We start from the raw sequence: 24,411 nt of genomic DNA on the forward strand, positions 1-24,411 counted from the left end.
TAGTAAACGTCAAGTCTAGAGTTTATTCCACACTATGAGTTAAAACGGGCTTATCTACGAGGTTTATGACTATTTTACGATTATTGCCTCTTCGAATTGGTTATAACTTCGTAAGATATGAAATTTCTATAAAGGAATATTTTAAAATGAATATGTTACTTTGGATTTTTATTATACTATTTTAATTTTTATGGTCATTTTAGTATCTGAGAGAAGATGAACCTTAATTATATTTCCGATATTTTATTCTAATGAAAACTTCACGGCTAGTTAAGAGAGATACGAATACTTGTATTAAAGATAAATATACCTAAAACGATATTTACTATGGACTTTTGAACGGTCGATCGGGTATCACCCGATCGACCGTGAAGTTGGGGATTGTGTTTAAAGTTTTCGTTATCTGTCGCAGGGCTACAATGGTGTGTGCGTGTGCGGGGCTGCGGGGGGCGGGCGCGGGCAGCCGGCGCGCATGGCGGCGCCAATGAGGGAGGGCGCGCCGGCCGGCGGAGCTCGCCCCGCGCCCCACGCGCACCCCGCCAACTTCGAGTACGATGACAACGAGTGGGACATCGGCATCGGCGACCTCATCATAGACCTCGATGCCGACATAGAGAAGACCGACGAGGCGGGCGGCATGGCGGCGCGCGCCGAACCGGACGCGCAGCGCACCGCGCTCAAGATGAAGATCAAGCGCACGAAGCCCGGCACGAAGAGCTCCGAGGCGAAACACGAGATTGTAAAGTCAAACGAAATGAATGGTGAGCCTAAGCCGCCGACCGCGACTGGGGCGCCGCCTACGGCTGCCAAGCGCGGTTCTGGGGGCCACCGGCGGGACAAGGCGCGGGACAAGCACCACCACCCGCATCCGCCTCACGATGTGAACGGCGTGGCCCGCGTGCCGCCGCCGCCCAACGCGCCCGGCCCTCCCGCGCCTCCGTCCGGCGCGATGGCGTCGCCGGCACCGCACGCGCCCCACGCGCCTCACTCTGCTCCCGCGCAACCCAAGCCCGAGCCCCGGCCCGCGCCGCGACTGGACTCCAAGCCTCCCGCGCCGCCCGTGACCGCGCCCCCCGCACCCTCCCCCGCGCCGTCGCCCGCGCCCTCACCAGCGCCCCAGCAGTCCACCAAGCCTGAACCGGACGACTCGAGGCAGGAGCACAACTTACAGCCTCCGACTAAGAAACAAAAAACTGAACCTAAGGTTAGTTTTTTAATAGTTTCCTTTTTAATCGACTCAAAAAAGGAGGTTTCTCAATTCGACCATATATATATTTTTATGTATTCGCGGATAACATCGTCGTTTTGTGGATTGATTTTGATGATTCTTTTTTCGTTGGAAAGGAAATATCCCAAGGGTGGTACCATGATAAGGAGACTATGATCTGATAATGGCATCCTAGAGAAATCGAGGTTGACCTTCGAAAATCGTAGTGGCAACTAATGTGCTTGTTAATTTTTTTCGTCCACTTACGTTGTAATAGTTGTCGGTGTAGGTAATTGAAGTTTGTTTTTTTCGTTTGCTAGCAAACAATTATTAAAACGAAAATTCGATAATCATATAAAAAATGGGCAGCGATAAATGGTGCTAGCATTGACTTGTCAAGTTTCAAGAAAGTACATAAATTATTTTTGTAGTAGATACTTTGATGCAAATGCCATTGGAAAAAGTTTTGCTTAAGGATAACTGTAGAAATTCCTGTGTAAGCACGTAATCCTAAAACAATAACCCTATGGCAGAAACTAGTCCGACGACAATACCAGTAATTACACAAGTTAACTCGTTATCAACACGCCAATGTCGCCGATATAGCGAGTCAACAAATCTATTTAGGACGCTTCCTGGGAGTGGCAGTAATTGCCAGTTTCGAAAATCGACGTTTACCTAAAGTAAACTTTCATGAAATGTTTCTGCAAAAAAAAAACCGAAAAGTACATTTACAAGTATACATTTATTTCACTTTGATATTATCTAATCTACTCACAGTATAAACTTTTATGAAATCGACAAAATGTTCATAAGATAATATCTACATTGACCTATAAATAAACGTACCGGTTTCATGTTACAAATTATTTTGTTCATGCTACAACGTAGGTAATATTAAGAGTTATAAAAACCCAAAAATCAATTTATTTTATTTTAAAGAATAATAATTTAAATTAATTTTTTGTTAATTTAGTCGACGTGAATTGATAGAAAATGTGAGGAAGTAAACAAGTAGCCGTTAGGAATTCTTATGACAATATATAAAAATAAAAATATTGTTAGTTTCTTTAGTGAATTAGATAATAACGAAGTTCGATATACATCGAGCGAGCTAGTAATAGTGATGTATAAAAGAGCCTTGATCTAGATAGAGCGCGCGACGAGCCCGGTCGTGACTTGGTATCAGTCGCTCGTTTATCAATTACAATAATCGCTAATTGTCCGATTGCTCTTATCGGGCATGTATCTGATTGTTTCAGAGTGTATTTAATTGGCGGGCTTAGGGGTGTTTGCGAGGTTGATTGAGTGCAAACGGCGGGGTGTAATCCACGCTGTCGCCCGCCACAGCGGTTCATTAAATCACTCCTGCCTCCCTCCGTACCTCTCCCTCTTTACAAATTAATGCGATTGTGGCCAGTGCTACTTATCTCCTAATTTATATCGCTAAACTAGTAACACTCTAATTTGCTCCGCTAGCCTGATGTTTCGTAATGGATGTTAATATCTTAATGGACATTAAAAAGTAAGACACGTGTAAAAGTGTACGTATTATGAATAACCTTCCACTAATTTTAGAATTACGCTAATATTTGTACGAACAACAAGTAATAATTTACCTTAAAAAACCCATTACATTACCTCGTCAATATAGAGTGGATAATGTATTATTTGACCAGTTTTGTAACACTTTTATATATGAGTGACATAATGAAGCATGCGGTAGGTAGGTAATGTTATTTATGCCTAAACCGCGCACCTGCTTACAGAATCACCTTGTAAAGCATATATCATAAATCAAAAACTGCCATACCGATGTTGCACTAGGTTGAATCGCAACACTCACATACCTACTCATCACGCTTAACCACATCAAATTACGCCAGCGACAGCTCGGCAGCTGCTTGAGCAATGAGATATTATTGTAACCGTATATTGTATGACAAAGTAAATTGCTTCGCCGTAGCTCTGGATGGTGTTCGGTTTGGGGAAAGTCTCCCTCTGTTTCTTTAGGGGAACGCGAGGAGCGAAATGCGAACGCTTCGCGGGCCCCAAAATTCCTTTCATTAATCACTGTCAAGTGTTCTAAAAATTTTCCGAAGTGCTCGCGGAATCAATTTAACGTTCGCCCTCTAACCGGAAAACTTCGGAACAAAGCGCGATAATTAAAGTCGGTATCAATCTAAAATTCCTCACTTCAACGCGACCGTTGACTCTGACATTGTATTTTACTTGTTTTCTATCCTATCTATCTGTGTCAATGTCTCTCTGTAATCGCATTGTGTCAACCGTTACAAAGTTAGATCAACTTGTTTGTGTAGAATCTTTGTTATAAAATAATCAATATTATTTGATTCATATTTTGTTATCACTAAATAAATACCTACTGTAATGTGCGTGCAATACAAATGTCTTAGTGAACGCTATTTCTACACAAAACTACGAATTGTTTCTTGGTTTTTGTGTAGAAATAGATATAGTTATCTGTTCGAAGTAGTGAAAGTACAATTATTTGAAATCGACTACTGATATTGTATTTAGTAGAACTGCAATGTGTTATATCAAAGTTAACGAAGCTTTAGATTTCAAACTAATCGTTTAGTCTACAAAATAATATCTTAATCTTGTTAATAGATAATATAATCTCAATATCACACAAGTCCATCATTATCAAACTCACACGACAGATGCCGTACTCAAGTTTTTATCGTCGTGTTTGTGACGTTTATTAATAGATTGTGTGTTATTCACGCCGGTGCCGGTCTTTTTATAACCTTACAAATGATTAAGATTTATATAAAGGCAACTAGACGCACCAGCGCGACGTTTGATATCGGCGCTTCAGTATCGAATGAGGTTAATATCACTGCCTCGTCCGATTATACTGATCGCTCTGAATAAATTTACATCCTAATCATCGCTCGATCAGTGTTCCAGCTGAGCTGACTCCTAACAGGTTACCGAGCTTGTGTGCATTTAATTAATACGTTTAAATCTCGCCCTCCCATGTCAGGAAACTAAGATACTAACCGTTCCTGTATTATTTAGTTTATTGCCTTCGACAGAAACGAAATACTTTTCGTATTCTATTTGAGTTGGTCAACTAAATTTCATGCTTAAATCCTCATCGCTGTATGTGTATCTGTGTATACAGTTTGTTTAATTAATTGCGAACGGTCAGTGATTCGAGCGGCGTTATGCACTTTACGTATTATACATATTATTGTGATTCGCATGTGATAGGCGGCGTGTTATTTGTGCAAGCCGACACAACGCCAGAACGAGTGATAAATTCTGATGAATTTTTCGCTTCAACGACTTTATTTATATCCCACAACGGACGTATCGCGTTACCTGCCTCGGGCGTATCATCATTCATTTCACAAAAACGTTATTGCGTCGGCCAAAAGCTTGCGATCTCTGATACGAATTAAAATTTTAATATTGAATTCTCTGTGTAATTGATTGATGCGATAAAATAAATCGCCTCTCTGGACAGACTGTATCCCTCCTGATAGAGCTGCGAAGCGAATCGCTACAGTTATTACAGCGTATGATTTGCAATAATTATAATGCTCGTTCCCACTAGTTGTGCACTAGTCGTAAATGTATGATGTGATGAATATGATGATTAAATAATTGTCTTATTTTTTAAATGCTTTCAATTTTAAATTATCCAAGAAGATAATTAAATTATAAATTAGGACATAAAACAAATATCACAATTCTTATGAGTACAATTTATTAAACGGTCATTCTCATTAGGAGATCATATAACGTGAGGAGATAGCGGACGAAGCCAGCTGTCGACTCGACTACTGTGCGGGTAATTATTATTGGCGTAATTAGGATGAGAGGCCGGGCAAAGCCCGAGGCGTCGACAGCCTGTGTTCTAACAAACGCTATTAGTATTTCCGTTTTGCATTATACCTCTGCGGTTGGTTAGCTATTCGTTTATTATGTCATGAACAATTAAAATGATAATAAATTCACAGCCACACATTAAATTGGTTCTATATTAATTGCGTCGACTATTAGATTAGTAACTCCTTCCGTGTCGCAATATCGATATTACGAGTACGTTTACAGTTATACCTGCTTAACGGGTTCGTACCTATTTAAACATTTACATAGGTCTTACTATCGATCCCTCCTCGCTATTTAACACTGACAAAAAATATTAAATAAAACTTACCACCACTTTTTCAAGTAACACGCTTCAAATAAATTCTCAGTTGTCATAAAACCATTTAAGTTTCACCGTATCGATGCTTCAAACTGTGTCGGGATGTAAGTTGATCTGGCTTATAAATGGTCGACCGAGTCGGTCGACGAGTTTGTGGTTTGCTCGTAGGAAACTGTAATCCCCAGCTGGCGTATACCTGGCCGTCTCTTTGTTCGAGTGGAAAGTTTTGCCGAGAGCAGATTTGTCGCGGTAAACGTTCACCAAATATATAAACACCAATGTTATTACTAGTTAACGCTTTCAGAACTTCTGCTTTTGCTTTGGCTTTGATCGAGCTGTTTAATTTGTGAAACTTCTAAGCTGTATAATCACTGTTATATTCAATATATATTATTAAGCATTTATCTTATCTTATTTATCTATTTATCTTATTTTTATGATCATTTTACTAGTAACGCAAATATAAAAAGCAACTGGGAATAATTGTCTGGCTGAGTAGTCAGCAGACTAATAAAACCTTCACAGTTGCAGTGCAGGGGACCCGGAGATCAAAAGCCGAATTTTTGTTACCTTTTTTTTGTGTGTCAGCCGCTATTTTGCCCTCTTTTGTGTCCATGTTGTTTACTAATGAGTTCTGTTGGGTTCGACTTAAGATAATAACTTTAGTTTTTTTCTTGTCCATATGTCGAGTCAGGCGAGTTTTTGCCGCCGGAAATGCGAGAATGCTGTTCATTCGGATTAAAATTTATTTGTTGATTTTTCGGCTTAATCTGTTAACATACCAGCATCGCCTCGCATACGCCACTTGTTTTTTTTTAATATTTTTATAAACCGATGAATAGCCGCCCTGTTAATTCATTTCTTTTAACACAGATGAGTTTGTTTATAAATTGGTTATACCACCTTTAATTACAAACTGAAAGTGCAATCGCCCCTCCAATTTTTCATCGTCAGCAATACCCACGACCATAATCGTTATCGCCGCTTAATCAATCACCGCTCTCGTTTAATTCCCCAATATCCTGCGGTCCAACTAACAATTACATGTGAGGGTCCCGTATCGCCGACGTCCAGGTCCATGGCAATAACATAAATTGTCACAGCCGGTCGGAAGATCCCCTCGCTCCTCTGTGCCGCTATGCGCTCCCGGTACCCGGCTCCCCCTAGTTATGCTTAGATTGCTGTCGACTGTACAATCGATATTCAATCTCTTTGATGTTATGCTCTCCTTACTATTTTTTTTTGCTTCGACGCTTAAAGATGATGAGTCATATCTATATCGATTGATTGCCAGGTCAATTTAAATTAATAAACGTAGATTGCGACGTTTTATAAGTGTCAGTTTCTAAACTTGACGCATACATTTACATAAGTTACTGTAGCATTAAGTTTTTATAAAGTTCATTGGATTATGAATTTTAATGAAATGATCGTACCAGCTGTTTTACTGTCCAAGTTATTTTTAACTATGAATATTTTATTGAAATCGTTTGTAAATCAAACAAGGAAATCATAGTACACATTTTTAAATCAATATGTTATTAATAATTATATCAAGTAACAGTTGAACACATTAGATGTGTAATAAATACGTAATAGTTTTAATTATAAATATAGGAGCCGGATTATAATCTCCAGATTATTCAATGTAATCTAATTGTAGGATTCTTGGTGTAATTAACGGAACGAGGGTAGGGCAAGCAGATATCAGTAGCGGTCGAGCATTACAAGTCGGTCCCACGTCATTTATCTTAAGTTATAATTGAAAGCTTGGCATCTCGGGTCTAGGAGCCGGGTGTATCGCGTTATTAGGCTCGCATACGTAATTTGTTTGTTAAAGACGGCAGCACGCAGTTATACCCGCTGTGAATAATTTAAATTCATCCCCTCGTGCTCAGGGAGGCGGCCCCCCGTATCGATTCTGAGCGGTAAGCGTCTGTATGCCGCAGCGTATGTATGCTGTTCATATTACAGGCACTTTCGGCTGTACTCTGCTCTCCTGGTATTATGGAGCACAGATTTTCAGCTCGTTGCTCGGCGAGCGGTAAACGTTTTCTTTTAAAATTACTACCTACTTACTCTTTTTTTTAATCTCAATTTTATTTATGTTGATATAATATATATAAACTGTTTATTAGTTAGATAAATTTATTTTATTAATTATATTAAGCAAATAAATCCTTTTATAAAAATCATATCTGTTAATCGACTGGTACGATATAGCTACGTCATTTTATTTATTATCATAGTAAACGGTTTTTACAATATCTACGGCCAACATAAAAAATCGTATTATCAAATAAATTATTCATGAACTTCGCCTATTTGCGTTTTGTAATGCAAATTCCATTTTGATTTCAATAATTGCATTCCAAACACGTAATAATATCGGCGTAAAAACTTTTATGAGTTCCTTTATCAATGCAAGGTAGACGCCATATTATTTATCAACCCTAGTATAATATTCGTTCAGCGGAGTACCGTCGAATTTATTTGAAGTTTTATTGTGTTCTCGAACGTGGGTAAATGTTTGAACATGGCGGCGTATTTTTGTGATACAGGGCAATGGATTTAAATCTGTTCGTATATATATTTTTTTAAGTTTTAGTCGTTGTGACACTCCCAAAAATAAACATGGATACTTTGTGCTTCTAGTATCTTTATAATTGTATATTTTGCTTAATTACCCAAGATAAAATATAACTTTTGCATGTAAATGCTATTTACTACACTATGGGTTTATTTCGCCAGTTATGGATAACACTATTTGGCGGATGACGATATCCAACAGACAAAAAGTTTTTGGCCAAATCATCTGTGCTTATTTGGGACTATTGAAAGCCATTTTAACCTGAAGAAGAAGAAGTTTTTGAATGTTATTCTTTTTCACCATCGAATTTCACTGTAATTATGAAATATTTCTAGTCACAAATAAAACTTGTACTTATTACTTATTAATTGAGATTAAACAGGTCATAATGCCCTATTCTACATCTTGCTGTTAGTCTAATCGTAACTTATTTGAATCATAAACTTTATCCACAGCGGCGAAACAGGCCCCAAACAACTTGTCTTTGTCATTATTATGTATTAGTGTATTAGTACATTTTATTTACATTGTCACTTATTACGAGTACATCTATCCATATTGTTAGAAAACTTCAAGATTGTTGTAAGGTATATGTAGAAGGGCTTTTGCGTTCATTCTACATCGAGTTTACGGCATGAAACATTGTGTTCGTATCTCAAAATATATAAGAAAACTACAATCTATTTATTTCCTAACATTTAAAGTTATTCGACTGTAACAACGAATACAAAGCAGTTATAATTGTAGAGCGATATAATTGTTTGTAATAAAGTAACCGAAGCCAAAATATATCAGAAACGTTATTCCACTGAAAGCCCGTTAATCCACCGCTAATTCGATTTGTTTACCGTAATATTTTGAAGCTACGCCCACGCAATGCTCGACGTCTATTTCCGAAGCGATAGTTTTAACGAAACGACCTGCGCTTGAAGCCGGCGACCACTTTATATTTACCTCCATTTAATATATTAGCTATAACGAGCTGGGGCTGTTTATTTTGATGACGCGCACGCTTATTCCTGAGGTAACAAATTAGAAAAGATTCAAACACCTACCGTTTCTTATTTTTTTGTTTGTATCAGCTATTATGTATTTATTATATGAACGTAACGTAATTCAAAAGAGATAACTAGGTTACCATAAATAAAAAAGATCTTTGAAAGTTTGATACATGTTTCATTTTCGATACGTTTTATACTTCATCGGCAGCGCCCGTCACTTACATTGCTTATAGAAAATATTTATGACGACAATTTCAATACGTCGCGTGACTGACTGTAATATAACTATGCACGAAACTAAATAATAACATACCTATGTATTAGTAGTGAGTTAAAATTAATTGGAACACATGCATCGATCGAGAGTACGTTTTTTATGAAATATCAAGTCGTAAAGTAATTTTAAAATATTTATAATTTTCTGTTTGAACGCAAAGTTCTGTGTTATTATATTAGTAAGTACTTACAATAAAAATATTATTAAATTAATTAATGATTTTAAAAATTATGATACATATACATATATATATGTGTATATATATATATATATATATATATATATATATATATATATATATATATATACATTTAAATATAGCTGTTAAATTCGATATAGAAACAATCTAAATTATAAAAGCTTACTAAAAATAAATTTAAGACGACTCCATTAAATATTTCACATCGCAACGTCAAAAGTGGGATATTTATTACCGTCCCGAACCTCGAAACCAATTCGGATATCTCGTGATGAATTGCGTACTGTAATGTGTGGCTAAATCCAAGCACTCATTCATCTGACACGTTGCCAACGGTCGTAAGCACCTACTAATTATTATTTCATCTGTTCCACAGACGGCTGACTCCTTCGATTGTTTTAATTTAATTAAAATGAAAAAATATATAATTTTTTTATTACCTCTTTAATGATAAACAGAAGGTTTACCGGAGTTGTTAATTGAATTTCCATTCAGTGCACACTGTTCACGCACCGTGTATGGCGCAGTCTGTAAAAAATATAATTATTATCATTTTAGGTGACGGTTAAAAAATACGTAAAAGTACTAAATTTTTTATCTGTTTATTGTGATTACTGAAATGAATATACGTTATATTTTAAATATTCATATTGTTATGACGCATTTTAAGTTTATTTTTCGTAGTATTTGTTATTAAAACATAATATATTGGAACGAGATTAAAACAACGTTATATTTAATAGGTTTAATTCTAGATGCCCTCGTCATCTCGATATAGCGTCTTCATTTCGTGAGTTATAAATACACCGTTGTTCATTTTTATCAGTGCGCAGTGTGAAATGTGACGGGTTATCTGATAAATGTTTAAAATAAAAAATCTTGGGGTGCATGTCTCAGCAAATTAAGTTTAATTGTTTAGTTATGCGGCCCATGTTTTAACATGCAATTTTATAAAAGTTAATAAAACGCAGATGTTTATATCGAGTACACAGTGACGCATGCGACGAATTAATTGACATTTTATTTTATTTGTTTATATTGTATTTAATTTCTTTTAATTTACTTTTTACGCATTTCAATGATATGTGTATAGTGATAGATAGTAAATTTGCTATAGGGTTTTCTTAAAATAAGGCAAGTTAACAAAGAAAATGAAAAGTGTTGATTTTGAAAGAATGAAACGGATGAATCCAAGCACACACGCAGTTAAAATATAAAATAACAAAGAGAAGCTTAGAGCGTTGAGTAACAAAAGAACACTGCTCGTTGCATTTTCCAACATAAAATGCAAGTTTATTTTTCCCAAACTCTTTCATTTTGTATGACTCGTGTCGGAATGCAACATATTATTTCAAATTCTTCTCTGTGTCCTATTTTACTTTGTAGTTTCCATACGGTTAACACTCGACTATGCAACTTATATTTTATTGTTGTACTTAGCATATTTTACGTAAGGATTTCCGTTATACTTTTTATATCTCTAACTTAAAAAAATATATTTAATAACAGATAATTTAAAATGAATTTATGTAACCTAATAACCGCTTTAGACAGATTGAGAATATATATTTTTTGCCCTAATATTTCTATCATTTGATTGAATCAAAATAAAATAGAAACTCGACAAATTCCCTTCCATATTCCCCTCGTTGTAACGTTTGTAGTATTGTGGAAACTATTGTTAAAGTATCAGGGCAGCAGGAAAGCGAGAAGCGGGGCTGGTCGCAAATGAAGCGGAATCCGCGGCGGGAATAATTTCCTCGAGCGCAGCCAGCGGGCGACAACGAATTGAATAAAGTTTCGTACCGCGATAATTGCCACCAGGGCCCCATAAACTCGGAGCACGTCTATAATGAGACGGCTTCTTTAATGAAAATACCGAGTGCATGCTTCACAACTCGTTCAGTACAAGTTGACATTGGAAGCGAGATCTCGGTCTCGATTGGTTTTGTATTTTTTATCGGCAGAACGGAACAAGATTGATAAATTACTCGAGGTCTAGGGGCTATTATGACAAAATAAAACAATGAAGTTTATTTACACAAGAATTTTCTTGTTAATTCGACATAAATGTTTTACATCGTAACTTTTTGTATGGTCGATACGTTTTACGTATTATTTTATTTTCCGTTTTAACTGGAATTATTGCTATTCAGAGTAAACAACTATGGATACTTTTATTGACATTAAGTTCGACTAGATACAAGAGTATAGAAAAAAAACTAGTGACGGTAATGAAATGAATAAAAAGTTATTTGCAGTTCCAATACAAGAGTGTAGTACGACGGAAATTTCTGTTATAAACATACGACATTTATTACAATTTATTATTGAAGTAGCGCGCGTCATACACGACGTGAATAATTTAACTGATTGTCTCAAAGATACATTATAGGTAATAAAGTATCAAGATGAAGCAAGTGCGCTCATGCACGTTACATCGCGTGTACAGACATGCCTTTAAAAGGATCAGGCATCTGGACATGTGTTTGAATCGTGTATCGCTAAGGAGATGATAATATGCGGATAATTTCACAACTTAAAAAAGTTCATTTTTTTATGATTGAAACCTCTTTGAAATAACCTCTCAGAGCAATAAAGATAAAAATGTTTTATGGATGCGATATCGTAAATCTTTGAACGAAAATATATTTTTAATTATACGCCGTGTTACCAACAATTTTTAACTACACGTTTTAACTGTTTCATAAAATGTGAAGTATAATGAAATCAGAATAGTATTTAATGTTAATTGTATAAAGGTACTTTGTCATTTTTTACCCCCATTGAGATTCGACACGGTACATAGAGTGATGTTTTATAATAGCATTGAAGCCTTGAACTTTGCTTTGCTGATTAGTAGACCAGTAAAGTGCTATCATTCTTTATTAAATATAATATTGCATTGATATAGTATATGTTATTTGTTAACAATCATGACACGGATCACCTCGTACAGTATTATTACTAACATAAAAAATATATTATATTTCCGAAATAACCACTTTATATGACAATAAAGTTCCCAGGAACGTGTATTTTATTAACATATTGTAACGATTAATACCTGAATCTCATTATTAATATAAACCTAATTTACATAGTAATAAAGGTTATTTTATATACAACGCTTACGGGGCTCAGTGGCGAGAAACGCGGTCAAGTGTGCTGATCTTATTTGTCTTGTTAACATGACTATAGAACTCGAGTACTTATTATAATAATGGCTTACTTAAGGTTTCACCAGGCAGCCTTTGTTACATATTATATGAGTATTTTCTACACGAGTTTTTTCAGTATGTTGAACTATCGTATTTCTATGGAATCTATAGCTGCTTTCCTCAATTCTAATTTAATTTAACTTGGCTGTTAACAATAAACATTCTACGTATGTTGTTACAAAAAACATACATACAAAAAATATTATTTTAAAGCAAATGAAATTATTCTTACTACAATAAAATAATCCTAACTTCAATTGAACTTATTTTTAGACTGGATATGTGACCTTTTTTATTGTATTGATTTGTTTTATATACAATTTTTTAAATAGGTCGGTACTCTTCGAAGTAAAAAATATTTTATTTTAATTTTAGCTTTTTCAATAAAAATATTTATAACACGTTTGCTTAACTTTACTAATATTAGCGTGAAATTGTTATCATTCTTGTGAAGTTATATAAAAAGCATGAAAAACATCAATTGATACGGTTAATTAAAAACGATATTTGTAAAACTCGGGAATAAAAAAGTAAATTGTTTATATACCGTGAGCAAAAAAGCGGTGATACCTATTAGGGGTAAAAAAACTTGAGCTCGTTGACACCTGGCGTAACGAGAATCGAGAATGAATAGAAATAAATCTATCTACAAAAAAAGTGTCGCTGTTCGCGTCTGTATATATTTGTTTTTATAGTCTTTTACGTTTTGTAACATTTTATTTTAAATCTTCTCATCTTTTATGCGTCCTTGAGATTGTTTATCGTGATTTTTATTATCTTTTGTTGCATATCTTTATGTATATCTAAGTAACTTAGTATTTAAATGCATTTTGTATTATTAATATAATAAAGAAAACGTAATATTTCAATTTATGTTGATTAAAATTATTAAAAGATATAATTATAGAATATAGGAGAAGAGAGAATATAGAGAATAGGAATATAATTATAGTACTAAAAGGAGAGCGAACTCCATCTAGACTTCTTTGACGTTATTTTATAATTATATATCCAAACTAGTTTTTAATTATTTTATTATTATCATAAATCCCTATCTTTACAATGCGAAGTTTATTAAGTTATATTATAATGTTCATGAACTTTGATAAATTAATTGGTGTTCAAATTCGTTAAGTGTTATCTGGGAAATAAGATTGTTCGACGATATATAAGCAAAAAACTTATTTAGGTAAATTATCGACATTTAACATACATTGGAATGTAACGTAGGCGCAAATCGATATATTGATAATTACGGTCTGTATCTCGTCGTGTATTATCGGATTTTTTATCAATAGACTATTTTACAAAGCATCGAGCGTAATTGTTTCTTTTAAAGTCAATTAGGTTTTTATTGAAGCGATTTTGTTCCGATACGGTTAAACGTATCTTATGGCTATTATATTTTTTCTTTGTTGATACTAAACATATAACTTTTAATAATGTTCAGCATTTTATTTGTATAATAAATTATTATTCTTAACAGTAATTAAAGTTTTTTTTTTTTATTTCTTTATTTAAAAAATTACATCCACGGGCTCAAAATGCCCATGCCTTTTGTTAAACATGCATTATAATTACATTAATACCACAGGCGAGTTGTCATACAAACTACAGATCGACAGTCCTGTGACTGCGTAGTAAATCTAGGACGTGGTCCGACGCTGACGGTTTCTTTTTTTTTACAAATACTCTGATCACTCATTATTCATTGGTTCATAATTTCTGAACTTTTTCATTCCAATATTTTCTTATCTATGTCTATATCTACACTTATTTGCTAGTTATCATATATGTACACTTATTTCCTAGTTACCATATATTTACACTTATGTTCTACTTACCATATACACTTAGCCTATGTTACTGTTAGTAAGGTTTTTTTTTAATATATTTATTTATATATAGTTATTATTAATATTTATCTATTTATCATTTATTTATTTCTGCAGTAATTAAAGGTTACACTGGCTTAAAGATTTTGTGTTTTTACATTTATAATACTGAGGTAGGGCCAGTGCCTGATTGCGGTAACTTGATGCCCTAAGCATCTTCCTCTGTGGGTTGTTATCCTTAAGTGAACTACAAAGAAGATTAGAAAAAAATGTGAATATGTATCGTTTAAAGCGCGCAAATTTTGAAATTGCTTTAACTTTCGTGTGCTCGTTTTCTTTTTCTCGGTCATCTCCGGTGCCTTCTACACGGGATGCCCTAAGCAACTGCTTAAATAGCTTATAGGCTTATCCAGGCCTGGGTAGGGCACAGCAGAAAGTATCCTGCTCAAAATCAGGAGCAGCCCAACCTCGACCTTCCAAAAGATCACAGCTAAATAATACTGCTTTTAAGCAGTGTTGTGTTCCTGTGTTGAGTAAGGTGACCAGAGATCCTAGAGAGATTATGCTTAGGGTCGGTAATGCGCTTGCGATGCTTCTGGCATCTATATGATACGGTAATCGCTAACCATCAGGTACGCTGTACGCTTGTTTGTTGGCCTTATGGTATAAAAAAAATAATGACAATAGATGACTTAAAATAATAGGTGTGTCTATTTACTTGAATATGTTTATATAAGTGTACGTAGTTTTTATATATATGTAAATCATTTTTAAGACTTTTTATCCACTGTAATCACACTCAATGTCACTTAAGTCACTGAACTTACGGCTGAATTTAATAACCTATGACTATTTATACTATAGATATAAATATTATGTCACAAATTGTATAAAATGTTAATCTTAATTCTATTTATATTAAATAAATTCAAGGATAGATAGATTCTTAAACATAGTCGTTAATATACAATATACTATCAACTTTGTAATGAACTGTTAGGAAATCGTTTATAGGAATGTTTAGTGCAAAAAATATATTAAGCTATATCCCTGTTCCTGACGTTATATATATTTTACCTTTATTAACCGACTTCAAAAAAAGGAGGAGGTTACTCAGTTCGACCGTATAAAAAAATATATATATATATTTAATGTATGTTCGGGGTTAACTTCGTTGTTTATGAACCGATTTTGGTAATTCTTTTTTTTTTGTTGGAAAGGAGATATCCCAAGAGTGGTACCATGATAAGGAAACCAGGATCAGATGATGGATAGAGAAATCGATGGAAACCCTCGAAAATCGTAGTGACGACTAGTGCGTTTGTTAATTTTTTTCGTCTAACTTACATTGTATTACTTGTCGATGTAATTGAAGTCGGTTTTTTCGTTTGCAAGCAAACACAATTGATGACAACATGACAACCGATAGTTTAATGTAAAATTACACTATATAATACACTTTTTTATATCACACACTTAAAGTAAAGCTATTTAAATAAATTGATAGTCCTTACGTAGTTATACGATGATGTATTTTATAACAAGGAAGCTTTGATTATTTTATTTTTATAAAAAAAGGCGAGTACGATTACTGCGTACGTGACAAATGACAATTATTCCACGCGCTGCCATTGAAAAATGTTGTTAAATTATTTTTCTTGTCACGATAAATAACTCAGAGAATTAGCGACAAGGCGACAACTGTTCTTAATAATATTAATGTCACTCATTAAAGGAATTACGTACTTTGATACGTGGGTGAGTTATAACTATAAACGACAGTGTATCATATTTATTTTCCTTATAAGTTTTAATAAATGCTTACGTTTTAACTGAATGATATCTTCATCTATATCAATTAAAGTGTGTTTATCTTTATATAATCATTGATTGTTATCACTATGATTTAAATCAAAAGACAGTAAATGTTTTTGAATATCATATTAAAAATGTTTAGAATTCCTAATGTGTGGGTAACACAAAAATAAAATCGTAGACAGTAAATGTGATGCAAAATCATTAATTAAATATTTTTGTAACAGCCTATATTGTTATTGGCAATTTTCGTTTTACGCACAACTGTTTATTCAATCCATATTTATTTTGAAATTAATTATTAGCATTGAAGTGAAATAATGACGATTTTTCCTCTCGGTAATTGACATTGGTATTATGCAAATATGTACATAATACGATTGATGACGCCACTAGAACACATGAGGGAAGTAAGTACTCTATTGAACAGCTCATGTGCTGTGATTGGTTTTGTGCAACGTCATGACAGATGAGCGAATAAACAAGCAAATGGTGTTTACTTTTTTAATTCATGTTCATGTTAAAAACGTTTTGTATATGCTTCTCATCTTATATTGTATATCCAATGCAAATAAAAGTATTGTTCCAAAAAAAAAATAGTAGTAGGTACCTAATTTAGTTTATGGATGAGTTGGAAAAATATCAGCGCGACATTTGATGTGATCAATTTTTTATTATTGAACAGAACGGACTTCATCCGTCGCGAAGCATTTAAACAATGTAGGCGAGCGATGGCCATTATATCGTAAATCATTGTTGACGCGCCGCAGTAATTGGCTCGCCAACCGCTGCCCGACTGCCCGTCTCTCTCGATTGCCTCTCTATTGATGTTACCCTAGTCCCACAGTTTCAACACCGTCAAATCACGCACTCCTGGACATAAAATTGCTTCTGTTTTTTTTTTTTTAAATGTTACTTTATATTCAAATAAATGCCAAAAATTTATTTATGTCGAGAAAAATTTTACTTAAAAAAAGAGATTGTTTTTAGGCTTAATTTATATGAGACTTGTCAAAGCTACTGTGCTGTGTGGCTACGGCACTAAAGAATTTAGCCACCCCCTCTCTTCCCGTGGGTGTCGTAAGAGGCGACTAAGGGATAACAAGGTTCCACAACCATCTTGGAACTTAAGAAGCCGACCGATGGCGGGATAACCATCCAACTGCTGGCTTTGAAATACACAGGCCGAAGACGGGCAGCAGCGTCTTTGGTGCGACAAAGCCAGTACTGCGGTCACCAACCCGCCTGCCCAGCGTGGTGACTATGGGCAAAACACACGAGTTCACGTTATTTTTGGCGTAAACTTGTGGAGGCCTATGTCCAGCAGTGGACTGCATAGGCTGTAATGTGTGTCAAAGCTATTACAAATATGAGACATGACCAACATTATAAAAGTTTGATTGGTAGATAAATGAAATGATTATTTTGACATTGGATTTGGAAATAACTTTAATTGCTGGCAGGTTGAACACTTAAATTATAAACCTAAAATTAGATAGCCGTAAATATCACTTTATTAAATTTTTATTTTTAAAAGTGTAAATGTAGTCTATAAATAAGTATCAGCTGTTTGGCGAGTGCAAAGACCACGTTTTAAAATAAATTCGTTTTCGTATAGATATTAAACAACACATTTTCTAGTGCAACATATTTTACTTATTTATAGATGTGAAGTTTAAAATATTTACTGATGCGGAGTGTCTTTTAGATGATAGAAAAATAACCCAATCGTATGTGCAATAACTATTATAATCAATAAATGATGTAATATTTTTATTTTAAATTTAGTTCACTATTAGAAACATTATTAAGTGTTTAATGTTTTTAAATTATGTTGTTAATTTTTTGTTATTTTATAAGCACAAGCTTTCTAATTGCCCTGTTGTCTTGTGAACATTACAAATAGCATCTAATAATAATTTAAATACTTTAATTTTATAGATGAATCTTAGTATAATGTACTATCTAAATAATATTTATTCGCAATAGTTTAGCGCTTTCAATAATAAACTTTACAAGATTCATAAATATGTGTTCAAATAAATGTAAAAATTCAATGTGAAGAAAAATGTAAGATAATTTTAAAACATAAATGCCAGTATCATAATTCATTTAAGAAATTAAATAGTTTACGAAAAAGTTGGCCGGAGAAATTGTTTAAAACACGAAAATAAAACAGTGAATCAGTCAACGCTCCCGTTGCTCGTTACTCCGGTAATAGTTTCGAATGCAGTGTTCCGAGAAAAATCTTTGTTATATTGAAATATGTCTATTTTTATTTTGTTATGTCTAAATTTAAAATATGTTTTTCTTGTACAACAATATATTTTATTTTAGCTGTAGCGCAGATATGTCATACAAGTTGTGACGATAAAAAACGAACAAATTAATTTATTTTCCTGTTTTAGTTTATCATAATGTCTGTTAGGGATAATTAAAAGATGCAATGGTTATTACTGTTTTATAATTAATGGTAGTAATTTATACTGAGTCTAAATGTTTATATACTTACTGTTAAACGAGTTTAATACACTTAATGGATACATTATTTCAGTGTCTATAAAATTACAAAATGTATTCCTATTCACATAAGAGAAACAGGCTAGTTAAATAATTATTTTTACCCAGTAAACTAATAAACACTTCTTGTTTTCAAGTTTTTTTTTGTCCTATTGAGTTGTTGTACTATCGCGTGAATTATTGGCACTCATAGAGACATTTGCTAGTGGTTGGGGGATCGGGGGACAAAAGGAGTGCACAAACGATGGTCCATTTGTCGGCGAGCGCGTTTTAATGTCACTGCTTTCAGTCCGTATTATTCATAGACATTTTGTGATGGGATTTCGCATTACATATTTTATTTATTAAAAAACTGTATATGAATACGTTAATTATGCGAATGCGGATGTCAAGCTGCGCGTTACCCCTTTTGTTATCCATGTAAGTAGTCTTGTTTTAAGAGTTCTCTTAAAGAGTTAAAGAGACATAATTTGAGAACAAAATGAATACGTAATCAAAAAGTAGTGAAGTGATAGTTTCGCATTCCGAGTACGGCTTCACTGAACAAATGGGATCCCCTATCTAGTATAGCTGTACGTTTTAGATTGTTCACGGTCGAGCACACGAGCACAGAGCCAGGTTCAGTTCAAATACAGTGAAATCGATTTCAGCTATGTCAGTTTTCAGTTGGATTCACTATGTACAAATAAATCCGACTAAATCGCGTGCACGTGTAAGCACCGGTTATTTGATTCCACTTCTGACATGACTTGTAAAATATAGATGGAATGTTAGTTTTAATCTGATCCATGTTCATGGCTTTGTTCACTGTCGTGTATTTTGTACTCGAGTGTTAGAAATCGTAGTTACTATGGTTATAATGTATTTTTGTTGTAGTCGAGGTAATAACAGTATATTTTTATCTTTTACAGGTAAGACGAGACGGCGTGCGGGTGAGAGTTTTGTTCTCTTTGCGGTCGGGCGACATGTGTGAACTTTATTACGTCGGATTTTATTGTCGAGACCGTGGAGCTCCTTAATGATCGCTATATCACTAATGTCGAGCATTAGGCGGTCTAGTGAAACTGCCACGTTACACTCACTTTTCGTGTTGACTTTTAGTAAATTACATACTTTTAACACGAAATAGAGAACAAGAGTTGCTACAAAATTCAATACTCATTTTTGTATTGAAGAAATAAGATTTTTATTCAACTTGAGGATTGTATTCGTTATTTGTTTTAGACGGAAAACACTTGAAGTTATTATTTTAGTCTTGTATTAAATTATTGCTCTGAAAGCTACTCATGGTTTTCCTGTTTGGTAACAAATAATTTATATTAGAATTTTGTCGTTTCCTTTTTATAAATACATAGAAGAAGAAGAATAAGAAATATACTTTTATTGTGCAAATTACAAGCTAACATACATAGGTATCTTTAAAAATATATATATATATATATATATATATATATATATATATATATATATATATATATATATATATATATATATATATATAGACCAAACTGATCGAGCCTAAACTATTAACACTACGGTACACGCGCCTCTAAAACGTTCACAAGTGCTCGCGTGGGCTACACTTGTAGCCCATTTTAAATTGAAATATTCTGAAAGATAATCGTTTAATTTTTAAATAAAACACGTTTATTATTATTAATGACATATATTTAGAAAACTGAAATAAAAAAAGTATCTTCTCTTTCTTAAACTTAAAAAAAAATACAAAATTTCAGACTTCTCAAAAATCACATAATTTTTACTAAATTGAGATCAACCAATTTTTGGTTTAGTTCTTAAATATTTTTTAATTTCTTTTTTTTTTAATTTTCAACCCACGAAGGACAAATTAAAATTTGGTGATCACTACATATACGCCTCTAGTATTTTGAGCAAAATTTCCTTGTGCTGCGATCGCGCATTCTGCTACAAAACGCACAGCGTGCAACTCCCCCACGAATTGGTATAGTTCCTTGTTGAGGAGCTTCTGACACATTCAATAATAATTTTGCTTTTGTTTTTATGCTTTCTTCCTGTTCACTTTCAATCAAATCCTCCTGATCTAACTCTTTTTTTAGCCATCTCAACACGTTTTCCTCCATTTTGCGATCCATATTTAGCACTCTGAAACAAAATATCAACGAAGAGTAAGTTTACACTATATAAAACTTCTATATATCTATAAAAGAAAATCGTGTTAGTTACATTATTTATAACTCAAGAACGACTAAACTGATGTGGCTGAGAATTTGTAGGGAGGTAGCTTAGAACCAGGAGACGGACATAGGATACTTTTTATTCCATTCCCGAGGGACGTGAAATAAAACGTGGCTGGACTAATTTGGCTAATTTTGGTCTTGAAATAATTGTGGAAGTTCAGGGAAGGTTTAAACGGTAAGAATTATTGGAAAAAGGTATAGGTTGTAGGATGTAGGTGTAGTTATTTATGCATTCCAGTTCATAATTAAGACAAAACAACGTGTTTCGGGACAGCGAGTAGAATATATAATACAAAAAATAATAATAAAAAGATAAATACTTACATCAATTTATAAAAATATATCCCTCGTGAGAAGTTCCACCAGTGCACGCAAGGGCTACATACGTAGCCCAACAACTCTAAATCGTTATTTTTCGCACGTGCGCAAGCGTCGAGCTCTCACGCCACACTGAACGCATCGAGCAACAACCAATGGGAGCTTAGCTAGAGACTCGAAGTTAAATCACGTGATTTCGCGAAGTTATGAACAAAAACAATACCCTGGGCTACATATGTAGCCCACGCGTGTACTCTAGTGTTAAAGCACAAAAATGAGACAAGTAAGTCCTTAATTACTACATAGATACTTTCCAAATTCGATTTCTAATGGACTGCAAATTTTACGTTATTTTTAAGTTAAAAGTATAACTTGAATTATTATTATATATAAAGCGTGTATTTTATCTATTAGTAGAATAAATATAACACTGAATTTAAAGTGGGTGTTAACCGATAAGAATACTTGTTACAATATCATCTTATCAGAAACAAAAATTAATAAATAACAATTACTTCATAAGATAACGTTATAACTCTTCGAAGATTCGGTTTTGGGCCGTGGATCCTCGACCCAATAATCATCTTTATTAATGACCGCTGTACTCAATTATATTATTCATTATAAATGCCGGATCGCGAGAAATCATTGTATAAAGTTGTTATTTTAAACAACAAAGGGACCTTCTTATCTCGAATTGACCTCAACGCGATGGTGAAATCTTGATAATTGCTCGATTTTCGTTTAAACGTTCGCGTTAAGCGCCAACATTCCTAATAATATTATTTTGAATAAAATTTTACACGCCTAAAAATGTAGTAATTTAGTTCTAAATTTAATTCAAAAGGAAAACAACGTATATTTTAGAGTGTAATGATTCACGTTTACACGCAAAGAAAGTAAACATATATTGGATGGTTAATGTAAGCGATATTTTATCAGTACACAAAAATCAAAGCGAAAATAAAAGATTTAGAAGAAAAGCAATAAAAGACTCCCATCAGCGAGCGGATCGAAATAAATAATCTGCGAGAAAATCTGTGATCCGAGCGAGGTACGTGATACGATAAACCGAAAGTGCTTCGTTGATGGCTGATTGATTCATTTTAGTGTAGATAAGGTCACGTTGTAGCTTTATTGTACATTTTACCGTTTCTACGATATTAAAGACCAGGGAACGACAACACGTCAACGCGGTACCTCCTAATGATACCATATTTATTGTCCGGGTTTTGAACAACGTGGTCTACGAATGAATTATCTCCTCTCGAGGCAATAAATCTAAAAAATATTACTCTAATATCTTAAGCTTCATTCATAAAAATAATATTAACGCACTACACTGAAGCTTGATTTATCGCAACCAATATTATTTTCTCAACGATAAAGTTTGTTCAATATAATTTAAGATAATAATATTCATAGATTATATTATCCGACGATTCGTAGAATATATTTCATTCAGATTTTATACGTTTTCCCTTTTAATAAGACTCTAATACTAAAGTGTTAAAGTTGAATATCTTTTATTTTATCACATGTTGTTTTATGCTTAAACGTTTGAGCAGAGATAACCGTAAAAATCGTGATTGCATTAAAAATCCTAGACAGAAAATAATCAGACGTCAGATTTGATATCGCCGAGATTAACCTTAGGTAACCTTCGTTTTTGGTTGCTGATTTTATATGAATTTTTATATCTTGGATATTGCTAGTCATCTCGTTTTAGACAATTTTATAGTTTTACCTATCGTCTAGTCGTGTTCGACATTACTTTTATTGTTTGTATTTTCAAAAGGAGATCTTTCATGATGTTTGAAGTATAACAAAAAAAAAAAAAACAATTGTAGAAGACTAGTCAAATAATAACAATAGAACAGGATGTGTGCAGTTTGTATACGGCTAAAAAGCGGAGGTAAACCGGCCGGGAAGGCCATTTGCTCTTACAAACAATCTTACATAAACTCGTTCTAAACTCCTTACCGCTCTAGACATAAAGACTTTACTAGAAAAAAGGAATACCGGATGGTGGACCTTCTCGCATTAAAAACTCTGTTGTTGAATTATAATCTTTATAGTAGCTTACATACAGACTAAATATGTGTGCGAATCTTTAAATGTTACCAGGAAATTACTAGGAGATCGCGGGACGCTAACCACTCTTTGATTACATGCTCGTGACACAAACTACCGTCTTGGAGCTGTGGGAATATTAAGAGTACTAGTGATTTAAGGTTTAAACGGTTCAAATTGATTTGACACTACGTAATGCCATATAAGTACTGCGTGTCTTTTCAAAGAAGCAAGTGCAAATGAAATGTAAATGTAATAAAAAAAAATGTAATACAGTAACGTAAATAATCCATTACTGTATTTGCTCGCAAACTAAAAAAACCCGACTTCAATAACATCGACAAGTAGTACAACGTAGGGACACAAAAAAGCCAAGTAAATACACGCGTTATCAAAAATTACTCAAAAGTAGTCCTCAGATCTCAATTAAATTTAAGTGGGACCACATGACACGCAACCTTTCGATTAAAAAAATCATCGAAATCGGTCCACCTAGTTAAAAGTTCTGAGGTAACACTAAATACATACATTAAAAAAAATATGCAATCGAATTGAGAACCTCAGAGAATTTTTCGGAAGCTGGATAAAAAGTGAATGTCATGATGTTGAATAAAAATAACATGTAGGTAATTGTAGCACTCGAAGCATTTCAAATCAATAAAGCGATAAGAGATTAATTTGCATTACTAATGACAATTAACATAATCATAGAGATAAAATCAGGGATAAATTCAGTAACATAGCTATCTTTCCATGTAATCTAAGTACTGTGTGCTTCGGTCTCTTTTACGTAATTGCCCTGCTTATTTATAGCCACCGACTGATGATTGATGTTACATAAACTTAAAAGCCTCGTTATATCGTATTGTTAAACATTCTTATAAAAAAAGTTAAAAACATATTTTCTTACCATATCTTATAAATATTCTTTCCTTTACAACGTAACAGAC

At 33.8% G+C, this 24,411-nt stretch overlaps 1 protein-coding gene across 1 annotated transcript in view; it reads left to right on the plus strand.

The window, feature by feature from the left end:
• The first annotated feature begins 472 nt into the window (after nt 1-472).
• LOC123661591 (zinc finger protein 608-like) overlaps nt 473-24,411 on the plus strand; it is an 80,749-nt gene continuing 56,810 nt past the window's right edge. The window contains exon 1 of the mRNA XM_045596542.1: nt 473-1,204. Coding sequence (XP_045452498.1) covers nt 473-1,204 — 732 coding nt within the window. The remainder of the gene's footprint in view (nt 1,205-24,411) is intronic.

Source organism: Melitaea cinxia, chromosome 17 (assembly GCF_905220565.1).
Source record: "Melitaea cinxia chromosome 17, ilMelCinx1.1, whole genome shotgun sequence".
Taxonomy (NCBI): domain Eukaryota; kingdom Metazoa; phylum Arthropoda; class Insecta; order Lepidoptera; family Nymphalidae; genus Melitaea; species Melitaea cinxia.